The sequence below is a fragment of the Zonotrichia leucophrys genome, chromosome 5 (assembly GCF_028769735.1).
Source record: "Zonotrichia leucophrys gambelii isolate GWCS_2022_RI chromosome 5, RI_Zleu_2.0, whole genome shotgun sequence".
NCBI lineage: Eukaryota > Metazoa > Chordata > Aves > Passeriformes > Passerellidae > Zonotrichia > Zonotrichia leucophrys.
In genome coordinates this window covers 27,095,971-27,122,904 of record NC_088175.1, presented here as the reverse complement: position 1 = coordinate 27,122,904, position 26,934 = coordinate 27,095,971, and the positions used below count along the sequence as shown (strand labels likewise).

At 38.9% G+C, this 26,934-nt stretch overlaps 1 protein-coding gene across 2 annotated transcripts in view; it reads left to right on the top strand.

Moving 5' to 3' along the window:
• Positions 1-26,934, top strand: part of GPR176 (G protein-coupled receptor 176) — a 31,945-nt gene that overhangs the window by 1,496 nt on the left and 3,515 nt on the right. For both annotated transcript variants that reach the window (XM_064715006.1, XM_064715005.1), the window contains exon 2: positions 25,937-26,189. In XM_064715006.1, the coding sequence (XP_064571076.1) occupies positions 25,937-26,189 (253 nt within the window). The remainder of the gene's footprint in view (positions 1-25,936; positions 26,190-26,934) is intronic.

Sequence of the window (26,934 nt, the reverse complement as noted above, 5' to 3'; positions counted from 1 at the left end):
TCCCCCAGATTTTAAGTAAATCCTTTAGAAGTACTTTATACTGTAAATATGTATAACCATGTGCAATCTTGCTTTACAGTAGGATCATATGTGTTGTCATTTGAATCATATGTGGTTGTAGGGTACTGCTATATAATTTTATGAATGTGTGTACATTTGCTTTCTCGATGCTTACACCAAATTTTGTTAGGAATATGTGTGCATTTATTAGCAAAAAAAAAAGAAAAAAATTCCAAAACAAAAATCCAAGGCAAAATAAATCTTATGGTGAGTCAAGTTAGCACTGTTTGGGAGATAAGTAAGCTGGATTTCAGTAAAATGTCACTACTACCTCAGTCATTCAAGGCTTTATACACACGGCTTGAGTGAGAAAGCACCCAGCTTTTCTTAAGGGAGTTAATCAGGAATTTGCTGATGGTCATTGGCTCATTTTATCAAGAATTTGTTTTGGATCTTTTGGATTTTCCTGATCCTGAGTAATGCTAAAGTCCATTTTTGTGGTCATGGTAATAAATTCTAATTTCTATATCCTTTTGGTAACATGTAATATTCCTTAAATAAGTTTTAAGAAGATGATAAGCATAGCCATGGAACAGTGCTGAGTCCCAGTCAATGATGCACTTACTGGCTCTTACTGTAAATCACTGAGTTTTTTGGCATCAACTATTCCTCTGTACAGTGGAGATAATCCTCATGGTTCTTGCTTTTTTTTCTTCTTAGCATATATTGTGGGGAAAGGATACTCTTAATATCATAGGTACTCTGTGGTTTTTTGTGTGTTGGGTAGTACCTGGCACAAAACAATAGCCAGCAAACAGTGTCCTAAAATAACAAGACTTGATGAGGAAAGTCAGAGTTTTAATTCTTTCCTTTTTTTTTTTGGGTTTTGAACCTTACAGAGAATAAATTTGAGTCAAATGTTCAGATTTTGTGTTGTGAGTGTGGATCCTCCAAAATTATTTGAAGAAGAAAACACATTATCATGTAGTCCTCCTTCAGCAGCTAGGAGTTCTTAAAAACCAACCAACCAAGCAAAAAATACCATAGGTACAAATTTTGCAAGATTAATGTAAGTTATGGTTTGGCCCTCCTGCAATTTGTTTTCAAGAAATGGAGAAAACATTTCAAAATGTCACAAGGGGTTTATTTGCAGATTGGATGGCTGGGAGGTTGATGAAACTTTCAGATCAATAACTTTTCCAGGCCTGTCAAAGAGCTAAACAGGGGAGGAAATAATATACTTTTTTAATTATGAAAGTGCACTAGTCCAATGACAAATGTTAGCAGTGGGCCTTATGCATTTACAGTGATGGAAACCAATCTAAACTATTTTTTGAAACTAGTAGCCTTTGCTACTAGTCTCCCTGTGTCCCTGAAGTGCTAATTTAAAACATTGATGATACACAGTATCATAACAACTGAGAACTTTGGAGTCTTTAAAAATGTCTTCCCATATCAACCCAATGAATGTACTACTATTTCTTTTTTACTGAATGGAAAGAAAGCCACATCTCTCATATGTGCCAGGAGTTTTGGATGTTCACACGCTGGACAGTATCTCTGCATCAGCAAGGGATAACAACTGGGTATTTGCCTCACACCTAATGCTTCCAGAAACGCTGTTAATTGTCATTTATCCTCTGCCATGGTCCTTGGAGCATGAGTGGCATCCAGCTCTTTTCTCCATCATGTGAGCCCCCCAGTTAAGCTGCAGAACAGCAGTTCTTTGCTCTGGTGAGTCCCAGGTTCCTCTTTGCAGAGGGGCAGCCCTTCAGTAGGTGGATGAGACAGTCCTTCTCCCTAAAGCCTGAGATGGGGTCACGGCCCTCAGGGGTAGGATGTGTGGGTTTGAATCCTTTCTGGTTTGGGTGGATGTGCAGCTTGTGCATTTCACATCATCAGTGCATGCCCAAGGCATTTTGCTATTGATAAAATAGCATTAATTACCTTTTTAAAGGAAAAAATTTCAGCTTGAAATGGAACAAACCTATATGACTCACCCAGTCTTGATAATGATTGCAGGGGTCTGACATTATCAGGAGTGTGCAGCATGGAGAGGTCCAGGTCCTGCAAGAGGGAAGAATCGCAGTTGGTGTTGTGAATTTAATTTAGGTCCCTGCTGCGCACAAGAATGTTTTCAGCTGTGAGAGAGATGCCTATTATGGTTTTCTTTTCTCCCATTTAAGACCTCTATTTGAGTCCTGTGGGAAGACTTGGGACACTAGGATAAATTCTTGTGTTAGTTCTCACTGTTATATGACAGAACAGTGCTGTTTTGAGAGTTTCATTATGTCTGCTGAAGGCAAGGACGAGTCAAATTTTTTTTTCTTTTTCTTTATTTTAAGCTTGGGATGACATAGGGCTCCCTTTCCAAGTGACTAAAGTTTTAATAGCTTTCTTTTTATCAAAGAAGATTCCTGAGATCAGTTTTGCGGTGAATATAGGAGTACAGCAATACTGATCTGCAAGGTGTAATTTTCTCTTGCCATTAGAAGGAATAACTATGCGTAGACTAATTATTACTTCAGCTTTGAAAGAAGAAAGAGAGTGTATCACTTCTGAGTTTCGGTGGAGAGGTGGCTAGAGGTGGCTGCAGCCTCTTTCAGTTGAGTGCGAGCAGTAGGGTGAGATCTTGGAAATGAAGAGGGTCTCCAAAAAGCTCTTGGAACCAGTGTGCACAGTGAGCTTTCTTGGAAAGGGAGATAAAAATGATGGGTGAAATGCAGTGGACAATAGCACCTTCTCAGGAAAAGGGAAAGGAAGACCAGAAATAAGAGTTTTGAGGCAGATGAGGATGTGGGCTCTCTCTCTGAACATGGTTTTCCCATGGTTTACTTAGTTCTGCACATAAAGTCACAGCAGATAAGTAGAGGAGCTTATGACTTGTGTTTTTACTGACAGGTGTAACTGTCAGTAAAATGTCATGTCAGGTTTAGGTGAGATTATGTCCCATTGTAGAATTATACTGCAAAAGTGTTTGGGTTGGAAGGGACCTTAAAGGTCATCTCATTCTATCACTCCTGCCATGGGCAGGGACACCCTTAGTTAGAGCAGGCTGCTCAGTGCCTCATTCTACATAGCCCCGAACACTTCCAGGAACAGGGCATCCACAACTTCCCTGGGCAATCTGTTCCAGTGTCTCACCACCCTCACAGTTTATTCTTCCATATATCTGACTGAAATTTCCCCTTTACTGGTTTGGAGTTTCTGTTCTTTTCATATTTCCAAGGTCTGAGAATCAACATTTGTTCCTGAGGCTGAGTATGTTCACAATTTTCATGTTATATAAAACTGAATTTCTTTTTTAAAAAAAATAATTATTGTCAGTCGTTTAGGAAAAAAATCCACACACACAAAATTTATGCAATTTACAACGAGAAAGGAAATGTCTTCAGTGCTGATGTCTACTCCCCAGACTGAATATGCATCTTACTTTCTATGCATTTTTTACTAGCTGTATCCCACATAATCCCAAATCCAGGAAGCTTTCCCAAACATTTTAGATCAGTGCCTTATTTGAGGTTTGGGGAATTAGGCTCTATGTTACTTGCTCTTTCAGCTTCCTAAATCTGTCCTGTACAGAAGGAAATTTAACTGGAAAGGCTGAGGATGCTCTGCTAAAGTTTCAACTCTATTTCAGTGGTTATAGTGCTTTTTGGAAAGCCATGGGTTAGACTGGTTACCTCATGGTTTCCAGCCATGTTTTGAAGGAAAATTATGTGCTTTGAAAGAGGTGTGCAAAGTGAACCTCTGCTGCCTTCCCAGTGTCCTGTAGGACAGGCTTGCCCCTTTTCATGAGGATTTCCCAGTCCTGAAACTGATCTTCCTCTTGTCTTGGTATCTGTGCAGAGAGATGTAAAACAGTATTGCAGCAACTAATTTTTAAAGGGATATGTCCCTTATGGGGTACAAACCTGAAGTAAGACAGCGTAGGTAGCAAACATTTACCTAATGTTTACAAACATTTGCCTAATGTTCGTAAAGGCAAATGTATGTTAGCATAAGGAACAGAATATCTATTTTTGAATAGCTACCAGTAAAGCTTGCCATAGGCATCTTCTGTAAAGAATGGAGTAGAGAATACTGCAGATCTATGACTCAAGGCTAGACTGAGAGAATTTTTAAAGAATGAGGATTATGTCTGCAAGAGCTCCAGCCAAATTTATAGCTATGCCCACAGAAAAGGGTAGAGTTACCTGATGGTAAGAAACAAAAAGGTTTGGGGATGGGAATTATGATGTTTTGTTTCACTGGTATCACACTTATAAGAAGTGTCCTAGATGAAATCTTCTAAAACAGGGACTTTGCATAGATTAATTTAGTTCCTGAGTAGCTGAAATAAAGTTTGGCAAAACAAAAAGTGACTGAAAATCAAGTTTAAAAGGAAGCATCAGGCAAATGATGCTATGAGTGGTGATTGCACGTACTACTAACTGTATAGTATTACCATCTTGCAGTCCCATAACATTGTAGTAATAATTTTCCCCTGCAGTTTTGTATGGGTGGTTCTGAGCCTCAGAGTCACGGACTGTGCAGCAGTTAAGTCCAGTCCAGAATGCACCTTGGTAAAGTCAACCTGGAAGAGATGTTATGCTTTTGTTTTTTGTGTGTGTTCAGTTGAACTGCTAAGCAATTCTCTTTGGAAGAAAAATTGAGTTTGAGGAAAGGATGAAGAAGAGGGGTTGTGAGATTGCTAGCGCCCCTGTTGCCATGGAGACCTCTCTTCTCCCCGAGCTTCTGCAGAGGCGCCTTGCCTGGCTTTGGCTGGGGGCCCTTCAGGTAGCACTGCTGCTGCCTTTTAAGAGAGGCTTTGGGAAAACAGCCCTTTACCTAGCCTGGAAGTATGAGATGGAGTGATTTATGCCTGAAATGCATATGCCTGATACTGTGGGCATACTGTGTGATGAAGACTTCCTCAGACATGTATTGGGGGGGTTAACCAATGTCTCTAAAAATCATGTGTATCAAGGATGTTAAACTGGTGCCTTGTAGACAGCCATTGATCCCATTTATCCTAGAATCACAGAATATCTTGAGTTGGAAGGGACCCACAAGGATCATTGAGTCTGATTCCTGGTCCTACACGTGACAGCCCCAAGAATTACACCATGTGCCTGAAAGTATTTTCCAAATGCTTCTTGAGCTCTGCTGCTGTGTCCGCTTCCCTGGGGAGTCTGTTCCAGTACCCAGCCACCCACTGGAGGAAGAACCTTTTCCTGATATCCAATCTGCACCTTCCCTGACAGCTTCAGGCCATTCTCTCAGATCCTGTCACTGGTGGTCACAGAGAAGAGATCACTGCCTGCCCCTCTGCCTCCTCTCGAGAGGAAGTTGCAAACTGCTGCTGTTTAGGGAGAAACTGATTCTTACCAGTCATTTTACTGTCTGTACTCCCCTGTGAACACTTTAATGAGAGCTATGAACCACAGCTCTTTAACTAAGTGACTGGATGTCATGATTTGCTTTTTATTGTGAGTTACATTGCTGAAACACCTGCTGGTGTGTATCACTCGATTGTTTAGAACTTCAGTGAAAATCTAGATCCGAGATTTTGTATTGATGTCATGGGCAGTAAGTTAGTCTTTCAGGCATGAATGAACCCATGCACTTAGCAAGAATTTTAAATAGTGTTAATTCTGTTACAGATTTCATTTAGTGGCTTGCTATTAGGGAAGTGTCATGAGCTCTTAAATGAGGGGTTTTTTTTCTATTCTGTTCATCTTTAATTTCTTTTTTCTCTGATGTTGGAAAAAGTACGTTTGCCACTGAAGAACATTTTTCAAGATCTAGGAAATGGTATACGTCTCCACAAAAGGTGCTGGCTGTGCTGCAGAATCCTGTAGGCCAGTAGAGGTGTTCCGGCTACAGCTCCATTTCCTCAGAATGAGCAACAGCAAGGCTGAGCATGCATTCCCAAGAGGCACACGTGCAAACAATACATCTATACCTCTTACCCGTGAGCAGACACACAGACTGACACAATGCAGCATTCAGGCAGACACAAGGTGTATCAATGGCCTCATCCTCTTCCCCTCTCTGGGGAAGGATGAAAGCCCATTAGTATAAAATATATAAGTATATGGACATATAAGCCAATATGGATCACTCTGTAGCACTGTAGCAGCTGGTCCTAGACTCCCAGTCTGCCCAGTAGCTGGCCTGGGTTCCTCTTGCCTCCCAGTTGCCTCACACACAGACACACAGATGTAGATGGCTTTCTCCAGGAGCCGGTTTGGAGCTCCTGGTCCTCTGCTGGCCAACTCTCAGAGCCCTCTTGTCCCCCCTGGTTATCTGGATCACACCTATGGCCCCACCAGCATTGGCTTCCTGAGCATCTCCTTCTTGCTGGATGGTCTGGCTTGGTGTTCAGTCGTGATCACACACTGACACACACCCACACAAATGCTCACTCTCTGTCTCTCCAGGCATTGCCATCTTGATGCGTCAGCCCTGATGTCCCATGGTCTTTCCCCAGTTACTGCACTTGGATTTCTGTTTGCTCACAGCTCCATGGAGGAGAGAGCCCCTCACCCATGAGAAGAGTTGGCAATGGAGTTTAATGACAAGGTGGGACAGACTGTGCTGATCAGGTGCAGGGTGTGGCCAGACCAATGTGTGAAATTAGTGCCAATTTATAGATGCCTTTTATGTCATTTTCCCTCTGATCTCACACACTTTTTCCTATCCAAACCACCATCGCTGGATACCTGGAGCTTGGATTGTAAGGTAAGTCACCACAGTGGGAACTTGAGATAAGATAAAGGGGATACTATTGTCCAGGTGTTATCTCAGACCTAGGGACATGTTAGAAAAGTTTGGGGAGAAGAATCTATCACTGGTAATGGGCACAAATAATGCCGAATTAACAAGCCTCAAGGACAGCCAGCTCAGCAACTGTGCTGAAATCAGCTCAGATTCCCTAGAAGATAATTCTGGCAGGGGCACATTGCAACCACCAACTCACAGCCCACCAGCTCAAAAGAAGAGAAAGAATAAGCACCTCTAAGGCACTTATGAGCCTTAGAGGTGAGGAAATAATTTAGCCAACAGAATAAGAGAACTGTGTAGTCAAATTAATTCCTTTGTTTGCTAGGATGTATAAATAGCAAAATGTTTTGAATGACCTTGAGACCCCCACCACTGAGAAGCCCAGGGTGAAGAAGGACCAACAGAATATCACTGGATCCACAGGTGGTGACTGTTTCTACTTGATTTCTCCACTGCTCCCTCTCTGTTTTCTATTTCTTTCTACCTCACATACATTGTTAAATAAAATCCGTGTTATCAGCTTTGGCATATAATCTCGTTTTCTGGGGAGGGTTTGGGATGGGAGGTCCTTTCTCTGAGTAGGATTTTGAGGTTCCCACACTTGCTGTCTCCCTGCTCCTTCATGGAGGTGAATATTTCCTAATATAGGCTACAAGACACTTCTTTTTGATATTTGGTTAAGATGAGACTCTGAGATCATATAGGAGATGTATACTAGTGGGAATATCAATTTGAAATACTTTGCAGAGAAAGAAAAAGGATTTTATTTACATCCTGTGTATATTTAAGGAAAATTTTCCATATAACCAAAGTAATGTTTTGTTTTCCTTTTGTACTTGTTTTTGATCCCATCACAGAATTTGTATATGACTCTAAATAGTCTTGGGTGTCCAGTATGGGAGGTCAATAGCTGGGGCAATAGCTATTGCTAATAGCTATTTATTGCTAATATTGCTAATCCCAAAGACTTGGGATTTCTCCATGTTATGTTTCCTATACTTGCTGTCTCAATATCCAACGAGGAAAGAGTTCTCAAAATGTTTTGATAGTGGGGTAGGTACTGCTAGAAAGTTTGCAAATGGCAGAAATACTAGTGAAACAATTATTGTATTGTACCTTTGTTCATCTCACTGCTGATTAAATGCTCTCCCTGCAGGAAATACAGCCTCTTGTTTTCTGAACAGTACTGTTACATGTAAGCCTTTTTTATTTTTAGCATCTTTAAATTAGATTTAGCTGCTGGAAGCAGGGAGAAGAACTGGTGCCTTGTAGTCAGCCAGCTTCCACGGAAACATTGCAATAAGGAAAATATCCTGGACTGAAAGGCTGGCTGAATAGGAAATTGTGTAACCTCTCATGGTAAGGCATGAGTTTAGCCAGACAATGCAAATGGTGGTAACAAAAACAGCAGTGAAGCTGGAATGGTGATGGCAGGGAGAGCTCTGATTGTCTTATTCTCAGCTCATGGTCTTGCTGTCATTGGCGATTGCTAGGAGATCACTGTGGACTGCTGCCTTTTAAAATGGTTTATTAGTTATGATATTCTATGCTGTAATTGACATTCCTTTCCATTACAAATAGTCTGGATCCTAGGAAATACAGTCCTTCCTTCTGTTCTGCCAGTTCTCTTGGGATGGGGAAAAAAGCCTCTAGTTGTTTGGGAAACAGAGACTATTTTTAGCCTGCTTTTTTCTACCACCTTTGACTTATTTTCTTGTCTGTCAAAGCAATTCCATACAAAGACTCATGAATTTCTTCCAGAAGACTGATAAAATGCAAAGTGATCTTGCTTCTTGTGTAACCTCTTGTATCTTTGTCCACAAACCTTGTGTCACTTGGCATGTTTCCAGACCCCGGCACACCTTACTTTTGTTGTACCTATATTTTGTATGGTGCAACTAGATAATTTCTTTGATACCATAGAACAAACAAAAAAGTCAGTCATAAAAGGGGCTAAAATACATTTTCTTCTGCTATTGCCTGAATTAGTTGGAACAAGTGGAAACTACTGAGGTAGGTGTTTTGGGGTTTTTTTTCAGTTTAATAGCTGTAATTTTTTAGGAGTATCAAGAAGAAAAGGAGTTGTCTGATTTGCCTTTTCCATTTGTGGTATTAGACTGTTTATTTCCCATTTCTTTTTCAGAGGAGCATTAGCTACAACCCCTTTGGATTGTATCAGTCTGAATCAGGGATTTCTCTGCCCCTGAGCAGGTAATCACATATATTGTGCTCTGGCCAATAACATTGTTTCTTTTTGGAATTTGGCTGGCACATTGAGCTTAACGCTAGTTTTTAAAGGTTTTATTAATTTAGCTGGTCTTTTGCTTCAGTGACTAAGATTGCTGTCCCCCTGCTGCACTGTAGGGTGGTGCCTGTGTAAGGTGCTTAGCAGTAAATTAAGATGTAGTTGCTTGGCAAATGCTCAGAGTAGCCTCACCAAACCCCCACTTACCCAGAGCACATAGCCACCGAAGGAAGCAGGCCAGGGCCAAACTCACCTGTCTTGCTTGGCCTTCCCCCTGCTCCTCTCTTTCCTGGGCAAAACAGCTGTGCCACCTGCCCTGTGAGATTGCCCTTTGTTACATGTTCGCCCAGCACAGAGATAAGCACTCATCCTATTTTGTTTGGCATGCACAGATACCCTGTGATGCCTGGACACAGCGTCCATCCTTTTTTTTTTGTTGTTGACATGTTGTGTCTCCATCTTGCCTAAGTAAGTCTGGGAGAGGACCTGTATGTGTACAGTAACACTGTGTATATGACTGCTGATCATCAGGGAATTAGAGGGGGATGTTGCCACATACAACATACTGTTCTCTGACATGTCCATGGCTTTTTTTGAGCCCATATTTTAAAAGATAGAGGCTTATTTTGCCTAGTCCACACAAACATTGATGCATTAATGGAAAATGAGGACATTGAAAGGAACATCATGTACAGGTCAGCAGAATTATTATTATACTTACAGAAAAAGCTGCAGAACTCAATAGTCTATTACAGAATGTTCTTTTACTCCACTTATAAAAATTGTTATCTGTTATCCTTATTTTCATCCACTGCAGTTCTCTAGTGTTCATGTAAGATTTGGTTAAGTATTCTATTAAGTATTCAGTATTCTATGTCTGCACTTTAATTTGAAAAAAAGAATAAGTTGCCACCACACTAAAATTTCTCTGACTGTAACAAACCTTTGTAATAGGACAGCAAAGACATCCTTTTTTTTTAAATTTGTTTTTTAAAACACAGTCAATAGAAGAGAAGAGATACTGAAGTCCAGAGAGCAAAGGAAAGAGTAAAAGAAGCCAGAGTACGTGAGGGTAGCAGAAGGAGCAATGGTTGTGATGTGCATGGAGATTCATACAGCTGAAATTGTTCAAAATGATGAGTGAGTTTTGGCTGTCTGTCCTGAGAAGCCATACAGATGGATGGTCACAATCTGCTGAGTATTGGGCTTGGGATACCCACCCAAAGAATCCTCCTCTGCTTTTGCAAAATTGGGCCATAAGTGACTTCCAAAGGTAACATGGCTTCTTAGGGAATACTGTGATCTTATCTCAATACTCCTATTTGTGGTCTCTCATTGTAGACAATGGCCAGGTTGTACTTTTGGAAGCTCTAGAAAGAAAATATTCATATACTTCTAATTTTAGAAAACCCCCCCTCCCTACACCCACATCCCCCCTCTCCCTGCTACACACTTCTATCATGTTTCAGCCAACTTATTTTATAATAAATTTTTATTTGAAAAATGATTCACTACCCTGGAAGAGTCTTAATTAGAAAATCCCTGCTGGTTGTTGAGTGCTTTTAGTTATTCTGATTAATCAGACACTACCACTATCTGGAATAATTCTGCCATGATATGGAAAAATCTTTTAAACAATTTTCTGCTGCTTAGGGGTTCCCTAAGATTGATTATAAACTGAGATCATCACAGAAGCATGCAATAAAAAAAATTCTGTGCTTTTTTAAACTCTGTTGCAAAACCTTTAAAGAACTGGAATAAAGACTGAAATCTGACTGTAGATATGAAGGTGAGTTGCACAAAATTACCTTGGTCTGTGGAAAAGAAGCAGGCAGACCAAAGAGTTTTTTACATCTCCTTACATCTCCTTTTTCCTGTAGCATTTTTACTGTTTTGGTGCTAAATCTACCGAGTGCAGTCAGAGATTTTTTTTTTAGATTTGTTGTTTTTGGCATTTTTTAGATTTGTTGTTTTGGCTGCGACAGCAGCATGAAATAGCAGTCTCAGACTAGTAGTATGTTAGCTAGTTCTTAGGGAGTATGCTTTGGTTTTCCTTGCACAAAGGAAAGTAGGTGCCAGGAAGCTCAGTGCCATGTCTGGAGCAGTGACTGCTCCAGAACTGCTCTGTCCCATCTGTGTAGACTAGAGGTACAGTGGAAATATGCTCAAGTGCTTTAAAGCATTTGAAAGAAAGTGGATTTAGAGAAAAAAAGTTACCCACTAATATCTTTGGTAGCCAACAAATATAACATGAAAATAGTCTTTGAGAATCTTCATGTTTTTAAATGTCATAAAGAATGCTTAGAAATAATAAAAAATTACCCTAAAATTACCCTATATATGTGGACAAAGAGGCAGAGCTGCACATTTCTTTTTCAATACTTGTCCTGTTTCTCAGTAATGTAGAATTGGTAAAAAAAATCAGTTAACATAAGTTAGAATAGAGGAGGGAAATAATTTCAGTGCCAGTTGTATTGGATGACAGTTTTTATATTTTTTCAGAGCAGTGGAAATCTGGTAATTTTACTATCAATATACATCATTCATCTAAATGTGATATTTGAAAGAAATGTAGCTTAACCAGACAACGCCTTCTGATTCCTCTGTCAGGCTGTGGAGAGGAACACTGGGGTCTGTCAGTGCTGATCACACTGGGGGCACGACAGGTGATGTAAGGAGTGAGTTGGTGACACAAGGAGCATCTGCTGGCAGCTTGGCTTACATCCTTTGTTGCAGAGTGAATTAAAAATGGTGATCAGGATAATACAGAGCAGTTTCTGACTTTGTGTCTCTGGCAGGCTGACACTCTCTTAACATTCCCAGCAGAGCTTGGACTTGCCGTGTGTGAGATGCATACAGGAGGGAAGTCTCTTCCTCTCTCCCTTCCCCCCCCCTTTTGTATTCCAAAGAAAAACACCTGCCTCCTTCTTTTATGGGTTGCATTACTTTGATTTATTAACCTCATGGAAGAGTAGAGGAAAACTGCCCATTTTCTCTTCATTCTCTTGCCCATAGCAGGGAGAATCAGACATGACCTGCAAGTCCTGCTTTCCTCTCAGGACTTGTCACAGGCTTAGCATGTTTGAGGGGGCAGTAAGTGTAGCTTTATGATCATGTTCCTCTAAGTAAGTATTGGGACAGCCAAATTCACTGCAGTGCTTGCTTCGAGGATCAAAAGTGGCTTCAGGTCTCGGTTTTGCATTTTGTTATGGTTTTATCTTTTCTAAGATAAACATAAATTTATAATGTAAATATTCTGGTATTTCCTACAGATACACTATCATCTCAGCAAAGGAAAGCTAGTTATGAAATATTTCACTACTACTTCATAAATCAGGCAGCCTGGGATCAGTGGGATGGCAAAAACAGAATATCTAAAAATGCTTTCCAATTAAATCTCCTAATTTCCAAAAAATGAAATTGTCCATTGGTTCATTCCCCAATTCTCTTACTGTATGGCAATATAAAATTTACTTTTAATTTCCGTTTTCTTTTCAGAATATCATTATCAAGTCACATTAGCCTTGACAGAGTAGTGGCTTGTACTGATGCCTATAAGGGAGCTTTCTGTAGCCAGGCAGGTACATCTATGGTCTGTGTGTTTCAAAACATTGCAAAAAATAAAGCTAAAGGACTGCCATCATATTGTAATGCCCCCTGTAGCAGAAATCACTAGCCATGTGTTTCATCTGGAAGAGCTACTTTTCTTAAAACAAACCAAAGCAAACAAAAAACCAAACCAAACCCACAAACAAAAAATCTAAACCCTCAGACATGCTGTGAATTAAATGTGAAATAATGGATACATTGTTTAGTCTAACCACTCTGTACTGTCAGATTAAGACTATTATAAATAGGCTATTAATCAGGAATTTAAAGCCAGTAATGTGTATACAACTCAGACATTAATAGTTCAATACTTTTTTTTGATTGATGCGTACAGTAGATGCTTTCTGAAAAATTTATATAGCCATTGTAGTTGTCAGTTCCATCCCTATTAGCATGTTTTGCCAATAAAGCTTGAAGCAGTAAATTCACTTTTCTGTCCTTAAAATACCAGTAGTTTTTGATTGATTGCTGTTGGAGCAGTGAGGCGTGAACAAAGAAATTAATAATCTGCACTAGAAACAATTTGACAGGCATCAGGGAAGTCATGTAAATCCCGCTGGAGATGCAGGCTGGGATGCCTTGCTCTCCTCAGGGTGCAGTTCCACTGTGCTCTCGTGAGCAGCTCAGAGGAGCCATGGTTGAACGAGTCAGGGTTTAACAATGCCTGTGAGTTCTGATGCAGTGATTTTTTTGACAGCATTACAGTGTTAATTTCTGAAGTTAATTTTTAATTGAGTAGGCTCCAGAGGCAACTGCAGCCTCTCATTAGAACGCTGTGGGCCCTTTGTTTTTTCTTTCTTTACTTTCAGTCTAGATCACATACTGTTTAAATTTCAAGTTTGTTACTTGACTGCTGAAGGCTTTCTTTACTGTGCTCTTAGAAGAGAGGTTGCTTCTGAATGCACTTCTCATAAATTAAAGCTTTTGAAGCAGCATTACAGTTTTAGCACAGAGAGCCAAGTGGATCATGGATATGGAGCATTCACAGGCTTCTGTGTACAGAGGAGTGGGTTGTCAGGGCAGGGCAAAGGGTTGTCATTTGGTTTCCTGTGCAGAATATTTTTCTAGGAAAGCACTGGAGTGTTGCAATCTGATGGTAATAAATACCTTAAAAAAAAAAAAAAGGGATCGCTTCAACAGAATCCGAAAGAAATCCACATGCTAGTTTGCTAAAATGAAAGTATCTTATATTATTCTCTTATCATATAGAAGCAGCTAGTTTTCCTGCTGTATTTATATAATTTTTAAAATATGAGAGATTATTACAGTTATGCAATATGAAATTATTATCACCGTGAAGCCTTCTGTTTGCTTGTATTAAACTTACCCTTGAAGTTTACACAGTGATTCTCATGTGGTGTTCCCCAGTAAACATCTAGAAGCAAATTGTTTTGAACAGTTACTGACAATGGATTGTCTCCCACTGGAAAATCAGAAAAAGTCGAGGTAACCTCTGACAGTGGATTGTGTTGTTCTTTGAGTGTCTCCTCATTAAGCATTACTGATGCTTGTATTGGTACTTCAATAATGGTTTATTACAATGTCTCAGGTAAAGAGAGTTTCTGTAATACCTTTTTCTTGATAAGTTTTTTGAATAAAATATCCTAGATTGAATTAACATGAGAAAACCAAGTCATATTCATTTACTTGTACTTAAGACTCATTCATATTATTTTCTTAGTGTAAGCATGGTGATGGTTTGATTTTGGAACTTCAGTGATAACAAGCCTGAGAGTTTGTTAGCAAAAGCTGAGAGTAATTTAGTTATATGACATTGTTCACCATATGCATTACTGTTTGGTGGGGTTTTTTAAACTATTCCACTTTATTTTTCAATTCATTTATCATATATTTTTATGTGATTTGCTCATTTCCAGTGCTAGTTTTCTGCCTAGTGACTTATTCTAATAAAACAACCCAAACACATTCCAAATCCAAATAATACAACTGTGCTGTTTTATTATGAAGTGATTTTACATTTGTATTTGTGAATGTATTTATTAAGTTGTTTTTGTGGGCATTGTTGATATAAATGAGTGTAATGGTGAAATAAAAGTGATCTAAAGATTCAAGTAACCTTCATCACAAATGAATCAAGAGGGTATGTTTTGAAAATGTGTTTTATCAATGCATATAAATGTCTTAAGGGCAAATGTCAAGAGGATGGGGACAGACTCTTTTTAGTGGTGCCCAGTGACAGGAGAAGGGGTACAACTTGAAAACACAGGAAATTCCATCTGAATATGTGGCAAAACTCCTTTACCTCAAGGATGACAGAACACTGGAACAATCTGCCATGAGAGAGTGTGGAGTCTCCTTCTCTGGAGATGTTCAAAACCTGTCTGGATGTGATCCTCTGCAACCTGCTCTGGGTGAACCTGCCTTACCAGGGGGTTGGACTGGATGATCTCCAGAGGTCTCTTCCAACTCCAACCATTCTGTGAAACAACTGAAATGTTGTCCATATCAAATATAATGTGTGGTTAAGAAAAACTAAATATTTGATCGCTTCTGAAAGGCTTCATCTGAAAATTATCAAAACCACTTTGATAAGGAAGAATTTAGTCTTTCATGTGCAACAGCTTAAATTGACCAAGACCAAGAAAAAAAGCAGAACTGGTTTGTACTGCCTGTATCAGATGTAATATTGTTACTGTGGTCTAAGAATTGCTGTCAGAGGTGTCTTTGTTTTATCCATACATGACATTCTTTTAACATTCTTTTAATAAAGCATTCTTGCTTTATTGCTTCTGCTGATGCTTTCACACTTATTTGTTCTGTATGCATTTCATTCAGACTGATCTTGGTATTTCTGTTGCAGGTCTCCACAGACAAATCCCTAAATGGCTCAGGAAAGGATCCACTACTCTTTCTTGTATTAAGGTCAAAAGTTGAAGTATGCCAAAACCCCTGTAGTTAAATAAACAAGAGCATTTTCTTTGTCTCTAATATCTTGGAAGACCTTTTGGATTTGTCATAGTGATTTTTGAGGGACTATTGAAATATGGGATCCTTATCTTGCTCTTCATATTCCATTACCCTGAAGGTACAAAGTATGTCCATGTTTGCTTTTAAGGTAACAAGACTAATTATATAGTTATTACTGAAAATATTGCATCCAGGCAATGGCAATACAACTTGAAGGCTTTTTGTGTGTTAAGGACACATTTTAGGCCCTTAATGTAAAAGCTGAAATCACTATAGTTATTTGGAATATGGTTTTGTTGCTACTTTGTCTATTGAAGTAATTTTTTTCAGTGTTTTCTGTGAAGGCATTTGAAGATTGAAAAATTGAGGCCCATTTCAGTAAACCCAGTGTTATTCTGGTTTAGCAGTACTGTCTTACACAGAATGGGCCTGTGAACTGTGTCTTGCTGGGAGGATTTTGAGCTAAGAAAAGGGAACTCAGTTATAAAAAGTAAAAGAAAGCAGATTAGGAGGGGACAATACAGAAGTCCAATAGTTGAGTTCTGAGGAAGAGTGTAAAAAAATAAGGGAGAAGAAATCTGGGGAGAGTCTCTGTCAACAACTAATTCTGTAAGTGAAATGCTTGATCAAGAAAATATAAAATTATACTTCAGGCCTCTGTATATTTTAAGAAAAAACCAAACCAAATCAAACCAAACCCCACTTGCATTCTGTCAGGCCAGAAATGCCACCATCATCTTAACAGTGAAGCACCTTGCCTGCCCAGAGTTATCCCATGGGAGCACTTCTCTTTGATAGATGGGATAAATCTGATTTGGTTCCATAAATTCATATTGCTTCAGAGAAATGCCACACTTTGATAACTAAACAGAATATTTTTCCATGTGATTTTTTAATAATATATTGATTTAGGGTCATAGTGATTTTTTTTATAGCTCCTGATTTCTCAGATGTGTGTCAGAGTCCCCAGATCTACTTTCTTATTCTGAGTGAGTATTACTTTAGTACATTTACAGGGCTGGGAGGAGTGGAGAGAACCATTCATTACAGTCAGCTGGCAGGGAGGGAAAAAAGCTTGTTTCTAAATATAATGTAAATTAATCCCACTGCACAGGATGTATTAGGCATATGTAATTCCTGTCTGAAGACATCTGTGTTTGAAAAATGAAGAGCAAATATGCCCAGCTGGTGACCTGGTGAATGGTTGCATGGCAAAACTACATAAAAAATAAAATTTTGTTTCTATTAGACTGGCACTTGGAGAAAGGGAAGCACTAGCAAACTAATGCAGGAATGACGTCAGATCTTTATTGGTTGTACAGAGCATAAAAGTCACAGGACTGTGGGGTAGGTCCAGAAATAGTTTCTGCTCTGTAAAATAGCTGTTGGTGTGATATCTTTCAGCTACAAACTCCTTAATTTCAGCTGTAATGGGGGACAAAAATTGGTGCTAATGTAACACTGTTTTAATTAAGAGTAGCAATTGAGGCAAGATAGCCTCAATTTTCTAAAAAAAAAAATATAAAGTCTGTCTTCCAGCTACTAGTAATTACCACAGGCTTTTAAAATTTTGCTCTCTGTTAAGTGTCATTCATTTTAAATTTCATATATATATCATTTTTTCCTCAATAAACAAGCCAGGGAAAACCAGCTACCCAGTAATTTAGTAAAATTAAAATTGTCCAGTTGGTTGTATAGGCTGCATAGATCTCACATATCCACTATACTGCAATATAGCACAGCAACTAATTTCTTTTATAAGTTTTGTCTGAAAATCTTAAGTGAATGAATAGAAAAGGACTGGATGCAGAAGAAATAATTTTGCATAAACATGATACTGTTGGATGGTATTGGCATTGCATTCTGGTGTGGCAGCATTTTTCGTAAGGGTGGATATGAGGGTGAAGGCAGGAGAGAATAAGGTTCTGAAGAGCACAGGTGGTCATCAGGTTGAGTGTGGAAGGTGGGAAGTTGCTGCTGCCAGCTGTAGATGGTGGAGCAGCTTACAGCCCAGGCCAAATGCCGGAGTTGTTCTAAACCACAATTTTTTTCGCAGCCTCCCAAGTGCAAAGCTGTCAGCCTCCTCCTGGATCTGCCCTTGGCATGTCACACAGAAATGCCAGGGGTCCTGCAGGTTCTTCCTAAAAGAACCTTGTTAGGGACTAGGGCTGGCTTTCTGATGAAGCCTCTGTGATGTGAGAGGTCACATCTTTGTGACTTTACATCCTTAATGGCACCGACACACCTGCCTGTGAATTGCAGGTGCTTGTGGGAAGCCAGAAAAAAAGGTGCATTTGAAGAGCCATGTCTGCACTTATATAAGAGGGTTACCAACAAAAGTGACCGCAGGCTGTCTGCAAACAAAGAGGTACAAAGAGGCAGTTAGCAGTGTTATTTAAAAACAAATCCTAAAACTTGCTTGTTTCCTGTGTTAAGGCTGCTATTTCCAGTTAGATTCAGTGGTCAGGGTTGCTCAAGTAAATCACCCTGCTGCTTGACACAGTCCTCTCATGACAATACAGGTTCACACCAGCCCTTTTTTGATTGCTTTATAAAACAAAGGGACAATGGCTATTCCTCTTGTGCCAAGGATGCTGAAGAACAGACAGATTGTCCATTCAGGAAGTTTACTGGCTTCACTTGCATTCTAGGCCTTGTGGTGTTTCACTGGCAACATCAGATTGGCTCTCTGAGGCATGATGCCTTGTGTAAACTGGCCAGGGGTTTCACTAGAAATGATCCTTTGTTGGCAAAGGAAATTCAGGATCCCAGACTTCTGCTAATGATTTCACATATGTTGATGATGTGGGCATCCAATATTTTTATCTCTTCTATATCTGTCCAATTTCTTTCTCTGTACATTTGGTCAAAAAATTGCTCCCTATGTCATGGGGAAATCTTGTGGACATCATGTAAAAACCTTGGTTTAAAAACTTTGGTTACATTTTTGTACTAAGGCTGGTCCCTTAGGCACTGTAATTTAAAAAGTTGCTAACTTTGAAAAGACTTTATATTCCTGTTATTGTTAGGACAGTACATCTGGACACTCTTTTTTCAGTTTTTCAATTTCCTAGTTTAGATTTGAAAGCTACACTTTGCTGCCATATTTTCCTGACATGGGAACAATCCATGGTTCTGAAGTTGCAGATGCAATATTCTCTAAACTTTTTTTCTTCCAAGGTCTTGAAGAGTTTCAGATTCTTTGAGGAGATTGGTTTTAAAATAGAGGCCAGGAATTCAGGCAAGTCAAGTGTACTTTTACAAAATAAGTAGTTTTGGAGTTTTGGTTGTTTTCTTGATGGGCTGAAATGGTCTTGATGGCTGTTGAAGGACCATAGTTTATCAAAAGGGAGAAAATGATTGTTCCTGTCTAGAAATTCTTTCCATTTAGTGGGACAGCAAATACAAAAGGTGAGGTAGGAAAAAGTGGCAAGGGGTATGAAGAACTGCAAGATTACCAGTGCAGTGCTTTTTTACCTTCTTTCAAATAAGGTATATCTTTCATATCTGAAAGAAATACAAGTGGGAATACAAGACCATTAGCAGGATGCAGTTACTTTAGATTCTCCCTACAGACAATAAACATCAAATACTAAGGACAACAGTAAGAAAAAATTCACAATGGAAATACATTAGTGGTAAATGTACATAGTTATTTTGACATTAAAAATCATATCATATAAGTTATGTTTGCTGTAAGTACAATTTAAAATTTCCTCATATATGTTTTCTTCTTTTGCTCTACCTTCAGAGCAAATCAGAATAGCAGCTGCCCATGGATTATGTAGGCAGGTTGTGGCCTTGGATAATTCTAAGTGGTGCTGCAACAAAAACCAGTAACATACCTGTTCCTGCAAGGAAATCTTTGTTCGCGTTCTGAGACTAAGCTGCTATGAACTAGCTCCTTCCATAAAACCTGGTAACTATACATTGCTGGAAACAGAAACCACATAGACAAGTATCAGACTTTAAATGAAAGGCCTTCCAATATATATTAAATCAATGCTGAAACACTCTGCAGGGAACTACCCCATGCTGGGCAAATTCCTGCTTTGTGTAGTTCGTTGGACTTGATAAATCTCTTACATAATTATACTTCTGAATCAATAGTTAGGATGAAAGTAGGTATGTGTGAATGAGAATTCTAAGAATAGGAATGAGAAACATCTTAAAATTAGGGAGTTCATCTGTTTTATGAAGAGAAAAGAAGGTTTGGCATACAGCAAACCTTGTTCCAAGGTAGTTCATTTGCAGCAGACACTTCATTTTGGATATAAAACATTTGGTTGCACATATGCACAAACTGAAATTGAAAGAAATATACTAAAATGACAAATTAAATACTTTCCCACTATTTTTAACTGGACTGCAATTGTTATTTTAACACCAAATTTTGAAGTTTGTAGCAAAAATGTTAGAAAAAGTTGGATTTGGTTTCAGGAGGTTTACTTTTTGTTTTAGTTTTATGGTCTTCTTTAATCTATAAAAGTTATTCCATCAGTCTCATGGCTACACTTCCTCAAACTAATATAAAAAGACTTATAAAGACTTATAAAGAATTGCAAGAATTTATCCATGCTTGAGCAGGGTTTGGTCAACATGATCTTCAGAGGTCCCTTCCAGCCGCAGCCATTGTGTAATTCTGTGAAAAATTTACACTTTTCTTCAAGCTGTGTAAGCCAAAATGTATCCTGATATATCCATATTCTTTCTGGAAAGGAATAGGTAAATATACACATTAATAAGAAGAGTGTTTGATAGCTACCTATCATGAATGCCAAAAATGTTTCCAATTAACCATTTTTTTGGAGTGTGGTTTGTCAGAGAAAGGTCTGTGAAAAACAAAATACTCAAAATACTTTGAAAAACTCAAAATACTTCCTCAAAATACTTTGAAAAACAATAATAGATAGTATTGGAGAGTTGGGAATTTAGTCACTCTGGTGTTTCAACACAAGAATTTTTCCCATTCATCATGTTCACAGAAACTGTGACTTTTTCAGTTAGTTTTTAATGAATGATTTTAATGGCCAAAGCCTAGTTGCTAACCTTTTTTGTGGCTTCCTGATTTTTTTTTCCATAAAGAAGGCTGCCAGCTCCTTCCCTGTGACAATGCAGGGAGTGTGGGTGGGGTACACAGAGGCTCTCTTCTAGGAAGGATGGCTGGATTCCTGGAACCCTGCTCTGGAGGGAAGTGAGCAAGCAGAGAATGTCAGGTTGTGAGGAGGAGGATTATGCTGGAGAGTGGACTATGTTTTGATTCAGTTGTGTGCTGATTAAAGTTAACAAAAATGTACGACGGATGTCATACCCAGCTAATGGATTGAGTTCCATGAATTAGGCGACAAAGAGCCGTATTTATTTATTTATATTTTTAGACTGTATGGCAAATGCATTTCTTCTAATAACTGCCTCTGGTTTCTATGGTGATCTTACTTCTGCTTGTTAAAGGTATTTTTATGACTCTTTCACATTATTTGAAGTAGTGCTAAAAGCTAGTACTTCAGGACTATCTCAGCTGTTGATGCCCGCATTTGGCATCAACATGTGAAATTCAAGGAGTACAAATTGGAAGAGGAGCAAAAGTAATTTTTGCTGCTCTGAATCAGACTAATGTACTCTGATAACATTTCATGGTCAAAAAATGTTACTGTTTGTAAATTCAGTGAACTTGGACCACAATAAAGGCTAGAAGGACTTTGGGGCAGCATGCTGCAGTGAACCACTCTATTTACTTCCTCAGTGTACTTCTGTGCAATTTAATGTACAATGTAGCTGCTTATCTATGATGTTTCTCAATTAAAAAAAGAAGTAGGGAATGACTGGAAACCATCATCTTTTCAATCTCATACAATAGAGTTGGTATGCAGTACATGGAGATTTATTGAATGTTGATAGTTATGATAACTAATAACAGGATAAAATTAACTCTGACTTGGAAGGCTTTAAACATGTTTCTAATGTGAAAAGAGCTGCTTCTCAGGCAGTGATTACCTTTAATATTTCCCATTTTGTTTTTACTTGGACAATTGGTCAAAGGCACAGATGAGCTACTTACAGGGAGCAGCTGAGGACACTTGGTGAGCTTGGAGAAGGCAGAGGGGTGACCCCATTTCAGCCTGCACCTTCCCCAAGGGGGGCAGCAGAATGGGAGGTGGTGATCTCCTTTCTCTGGTGACCAGATTTGCAACATGAGGAAATGGAATCAAGCTGGAATCAATCAGATGAGACATTAGGAAGAGGTTCTTCACTGAGAGGGTGATTGGTGACTGGAACAGGCTCCCCAGAGAAGTGGTCACAGCACCAACCCTGACAGGGTTCAGTGAGTCTCTGCATGATGCTCTTAGTCAGAGGATTTAGTTGTAGGTAGTCTTGAGGGAGTCAATGAACCTCACTGGGCCCCTTCCAGCTTCAGCTATTCTATTTTAAGCTTGATTTTTCTGTGCTGCTCAGTCAGTCTGTGTACTGAGGAGGTTGTCAAATAATGTCAGGTGTTGTAAGGGTTTTATGTAGACATGGCTCACTCTCTGAGAAGACCAAATACATGCTTTTCCTTTTTAAATTAAAAACACTTCATCTTTCTACATTAGTGGTGGAACCTGGCAATATGGGATATGCTTTGTGACATGTGTTTATCTCATATTCCTGACAGTATTGACTTATAGAAAATTGCAAGATGCTGCATTTTCCAGTTGCTTGATCACTCCCATTTTTCTTGGATGCTTCTCAGCTAACCAGTACAAACCCCATGGGAATCTTGGATCCAAGATTATGTTGCTCTAGATCAGTTATCCAGCAGAAACCCTTCTAAAACTAACCTATGGTAGAAAATGACCGCTTTGCCCAGTCTGAGGATATGCAATGCTCCAGTACACTTGTAACCTAAGGAGAATAAATTTTTCCCAGGTTCATCAGTGAATGACTAATACATGGAGAGTGGAAAAGAGCTTCTAGACATTGTGGAAAGATTCAGAGCACAATTGGTATTCAGAGCACAATTGTTTATTGAATTGCCTTGTTGCCTGGAGCAGTGTTATCCTCCTCTATGGAAAGAAGTTGCTGGGGAAAACTGAGGAACAATGAAATGTGAAATGTTTGTAGTTTTGTTCCAAACTTCTTATATTTCATGCCATGCAAAGTTTCTGGTGTAATTCTTCCTCTGCTTTGGGATGTATGAAGGGAAATACTTGATTTGAAGGCATCAGCACAAAGATCTACCAGTCTATACTAAAGCTGATCTGTTCATTACAGCAGGTTATTAATAGATAAATCATAGTTGCAAATGAAAAAATAATGTTTCCCTGAGGGATATTCCCTGACTAATTTTCCAGTGTCCCAAGTGGACACTTCTGTCTGCTTATCCTTTTTTGCCTTTCAGGCTCTGATTTTATTTTATCTGCTTAAAGAGTTCTTCCTCGTCTTTGAACCAATACTTTTTTACACTTCATTTTTCCCATTTAGGATCAGTCAGAACAGAGCTAATTTCATTTCTTTGTAACTCTCTGATGTATAAATGACAATTTGACATAATTTGCAGAAGTAATTCAACAGCTGATAATACGAAGTCTTGCATGAAGCTCCTCTTCAGGACCCTGAAGACAAGCTTAGTAGTTCTCTTGAGGCTTCTGAAGTATTAATGAAAACATTTCTGAATTCTTTTAGTTTTCCATTCTTCATTTATATTAATTCTAATGAAGGTGAAACTTGCTTGGGAATTAATGTTATAAAATCAATGTAATTGAAACTAGATGAAAGATCTAAACTCATTTTAAATAAACAAACAAAAATACACAAAAAAAGCCTGTTTTCTCCCCTCTCCAGGGCATTGTAAAAATATATTATTACTGTTAGAAGTACTTTCTAATAGCTGGAGAGTTGGAGATATTTTTGAAAGCAAGTGGTTTGATTGACTGAGTATCTCCTAGCAACTTAGAAAGCTTTAAATACAACTGGTTGAATACTGCCTGAGGAATACATTGTCGAGCCCAAAGCACCTGCCAAAACCAGGTGATGATTTCTTTCTTCAAAATACATCAGATATTTTGTCAATATTTTGTCAGCATCAAAAGGAATTTGCATAAGACACATGACACAACATATCGAAAATTGAATCCCAAATGACATTCAAGTACTGCAGACTGAAATAGGAGGTGTGTGAGGTAGATTTTAAAGTTCATATCACATGCTTCAGTTGAAACAGTGCTATTTTATCAAGAAGCAGAAGTAGACTTTTTGCTAGTTCTTGGAACTTGCCACTTGGTGTACACATTGGCCATGTGAACAAGAATATGGTCTTGCTGGTATTTTACATGGACAGCCTTTGGAATACCTACTTGGCACATAAAAGCTTGGGGGTTTTTGTTGATTGGAGGAGAAATCAAGACAAAGAATGGTAAAGTCAACAGAGAGAAGTTTTGGTGAACTGCAGCTGCTTTTTCATTTTTCAATCAGCAGCTTAAGATGCTGTTTTCTCTCATTATGTCTATTTGTAGGTAACCTACAAAAACGCTAACAAATCTGCCACATAAATCAATTACACTTCAACTCAAAAGAACTGGTAAGTGTCAGCGATACAGAGTATCCACACTGTGGCTGTTGATATGGTCTGCAGTAAGAACAGTTTAACTTTGCTTGGAGGTGGGAAGCTAAACTCTGCACACTGTCCGGCTGCAGAGAATAAATGGAGTTGTCTTGTCGAGCAGTGTTTGTATGCTGATAGCTTTGCTTTGATCTAGTGGTACTGCACAGTACAACTTTGGGAGAAACAAAATGAAGGAGAAAAAGAATGTCTGTTAAGTCAGGGCTGGAAAGCTGGGACCAGGTTACATGATGATGTTTCATGAGCGTGCCCCACTCACTCAGCTGTGCTAGCAGAGATCCTTGCCTCCATAGAGCAGAGGGCTGACGCACTTGATCTAGACAGGCTAAAGCAGTTGGGTTGTTAAGCCTGGAGAAGAAAAGGCTCCAGGGAGACCTCACTGCAGCCTTCCAGTACTTGAAGGGGCCTACAAGAGAGGTGGCTGGAAAGGGATATTTTACAAGGGCATGTAGTGATAGGACGTGGGGAAATGGCTTTAAGCTGAAAGAGGGCAGGTTTAGATTAGATATTAGCAAGAAATTCTTTACTGGGAGGGTGGTGATGTACTGGAACAGGTTCCCCACAGACATTGTGGATGTCCCATCCCTGGATGTGTTCAAGGCCAGGTTAAATAGGACTTTGAGCAACCTGGTCTTGTGGAAGTTGTCCCTGCCCATGGCAGGGGGACTGGAACAAGATGAACTTTCAGGTCCCTTCCAATCAAAACTATTCTATGATTCTGTGATCTCTCTAAAGACAGATTTTTAAAGGAGAGAGAAAATCCTTTGAGTTTTATGGTATCTTGATATACATTAGAAGGGGCCCATGCTGTAAGAACAGATCAGTTAATTTACTCTTGTGCTGTTGCTGTGTAAGATAAAATCATAGGGAAATCTGTGGAGAACTTGTGTATATCCTCTGATATTTCTTTCTGAGATTTGGATGGAATGCATTAATAAGGGAAAAACACTGTCATGGCTAATCCTGTTTTTTTTTCCCCTGAACTTATGCTTCACTGCTATCCACCCACCCTTTTTGAAACAAATGTGTAGAGCTTGAATATCTGAATCAGCAGGTTGCATTCTGTCTGTACTTCTGTGAAGTTATGTGCAGCAAGTCTTTTTTTTTTCTGTTCTGCTTGTCCTATTTGTTTTGTTGTTATATACATAGAGAATGTCTTGAGGGAGTAGGGGGAAGGTAGATTTCTTCTGGATGTGGCTTTACACAGGCCTGTCTGTGCCATTGAAGTGGTCAATGAAAAGAAAAGCAAGCTGCAGTAATCCACTTACAAACAGATTAAAAATACATACTTATATTTATATTTTAATTGTATCTGTATTTACTTAGTGTAAATTTGTAATATGTACATTTTTAATAGTCTAAAATTTTATCTTTAAAAAAGAATTCTGTACTATTTATTAAAATATGAACACTTTAGCCAGTTTCTGTATTTGAATGCTCAGGAATATAGGAATCAACATAAGTATCTAAAAATATGGTTTAGATAGTTTTCTTAGGCATTTGCCTCTGAAATCCCCTAATCCATTTATTACCAGAAGCTCGAAGGGGATAGCTGGGGTGTAATATGTTTTCAGCCTTCTGATTCATGAAGCCACTAGCCCTTACAGACTTCCTAATTTGAGCAGCATCATGATCCAAATCAGTGATACCTGCAAACTCCAAACAATGATTTCCATTTGTAGTACTAGGTAAAATTCAAACCTGTTAAGATTATTGTAACTGGGGCCTGGGGTTAGTTGTTTGTTTGCCTGTTTTCCTTTTTTTATGCCTCCTGTCTCTACTCACAGGTAACATCACGGTGCTGTGGTCCACGTGCAGAACATCGCTGCTGAAATCAGTAACAAACCGCTTCATTAAGAATTTGGCCTGCTCGGGGATCTGTGCCAGCCTAGTCTGTGTGCCTTTTGACATTGCCCTTAGTGCCAGTCCACACTGCTGCTGGTGGATCTATACGATGCTCTTCTGCAGAATTGCCAAGTTTCTGCACAAAGTCTTCTGCTCGGTGACCATCCTTAGTTTTCCAGCCATTGCTCTTGACAGGTAATGGGGAAAATTTGCCATGATCCTGGATTTTTCTTTCTTCTTTCTCCCTTTGTCTTGGTAAATGTAATTTACTATATGTAATGCACACCAATGTTGCAACTGCAACAGCGCATCAGTTGAAAATTTGTGATCTGCCTCACAAAAGGCACAAACTCCTGTTGCTTATATTGATAAGTGTGAAAAGTTAGGTCTGTCGTGAAAACTCTGTGAGCTTAAAAGTCCACAGCAGTACTCCAGCAGTAAGCAAACAATCAATGTCTGAAATTTGAAGTGCATGTCAGAGATGCACTTTTTTTTTTAAATGCACACAGAATGTTCAGTGTTCAGCAATGCTTTTGCTCAGGGCTTGCCAACCACAGCTTGTGCAAAGCAAAACATCATTGTACATCCAATATATGTAATGTGATTGCATGTAATTTAATAACATGTACACAAATTGCATGTTCATATATGTAATGTAATAACATGTAATTTGTGACCAGCAGCTTTTTCCAAATATTCAGAAAAAATCTGTTATAAAGCAACTTCTAAAACTATGAGTCTGGCCTTTGAATGTGATACATGCCTCCATAATGTCTTTTGAGATTTTGAGTGTGTGCAATGTACTCTCTTGTTTACAAGTGAGTTAATGCTGAAATTTTCAAAATAATATTCATATGCAGCAGCCAAAGTGATGTATTGAAAGAAATTTTCACCACCAAAAAAGTGATCTTGACATTTAAATAGTCTGGGTTTTTTTCTA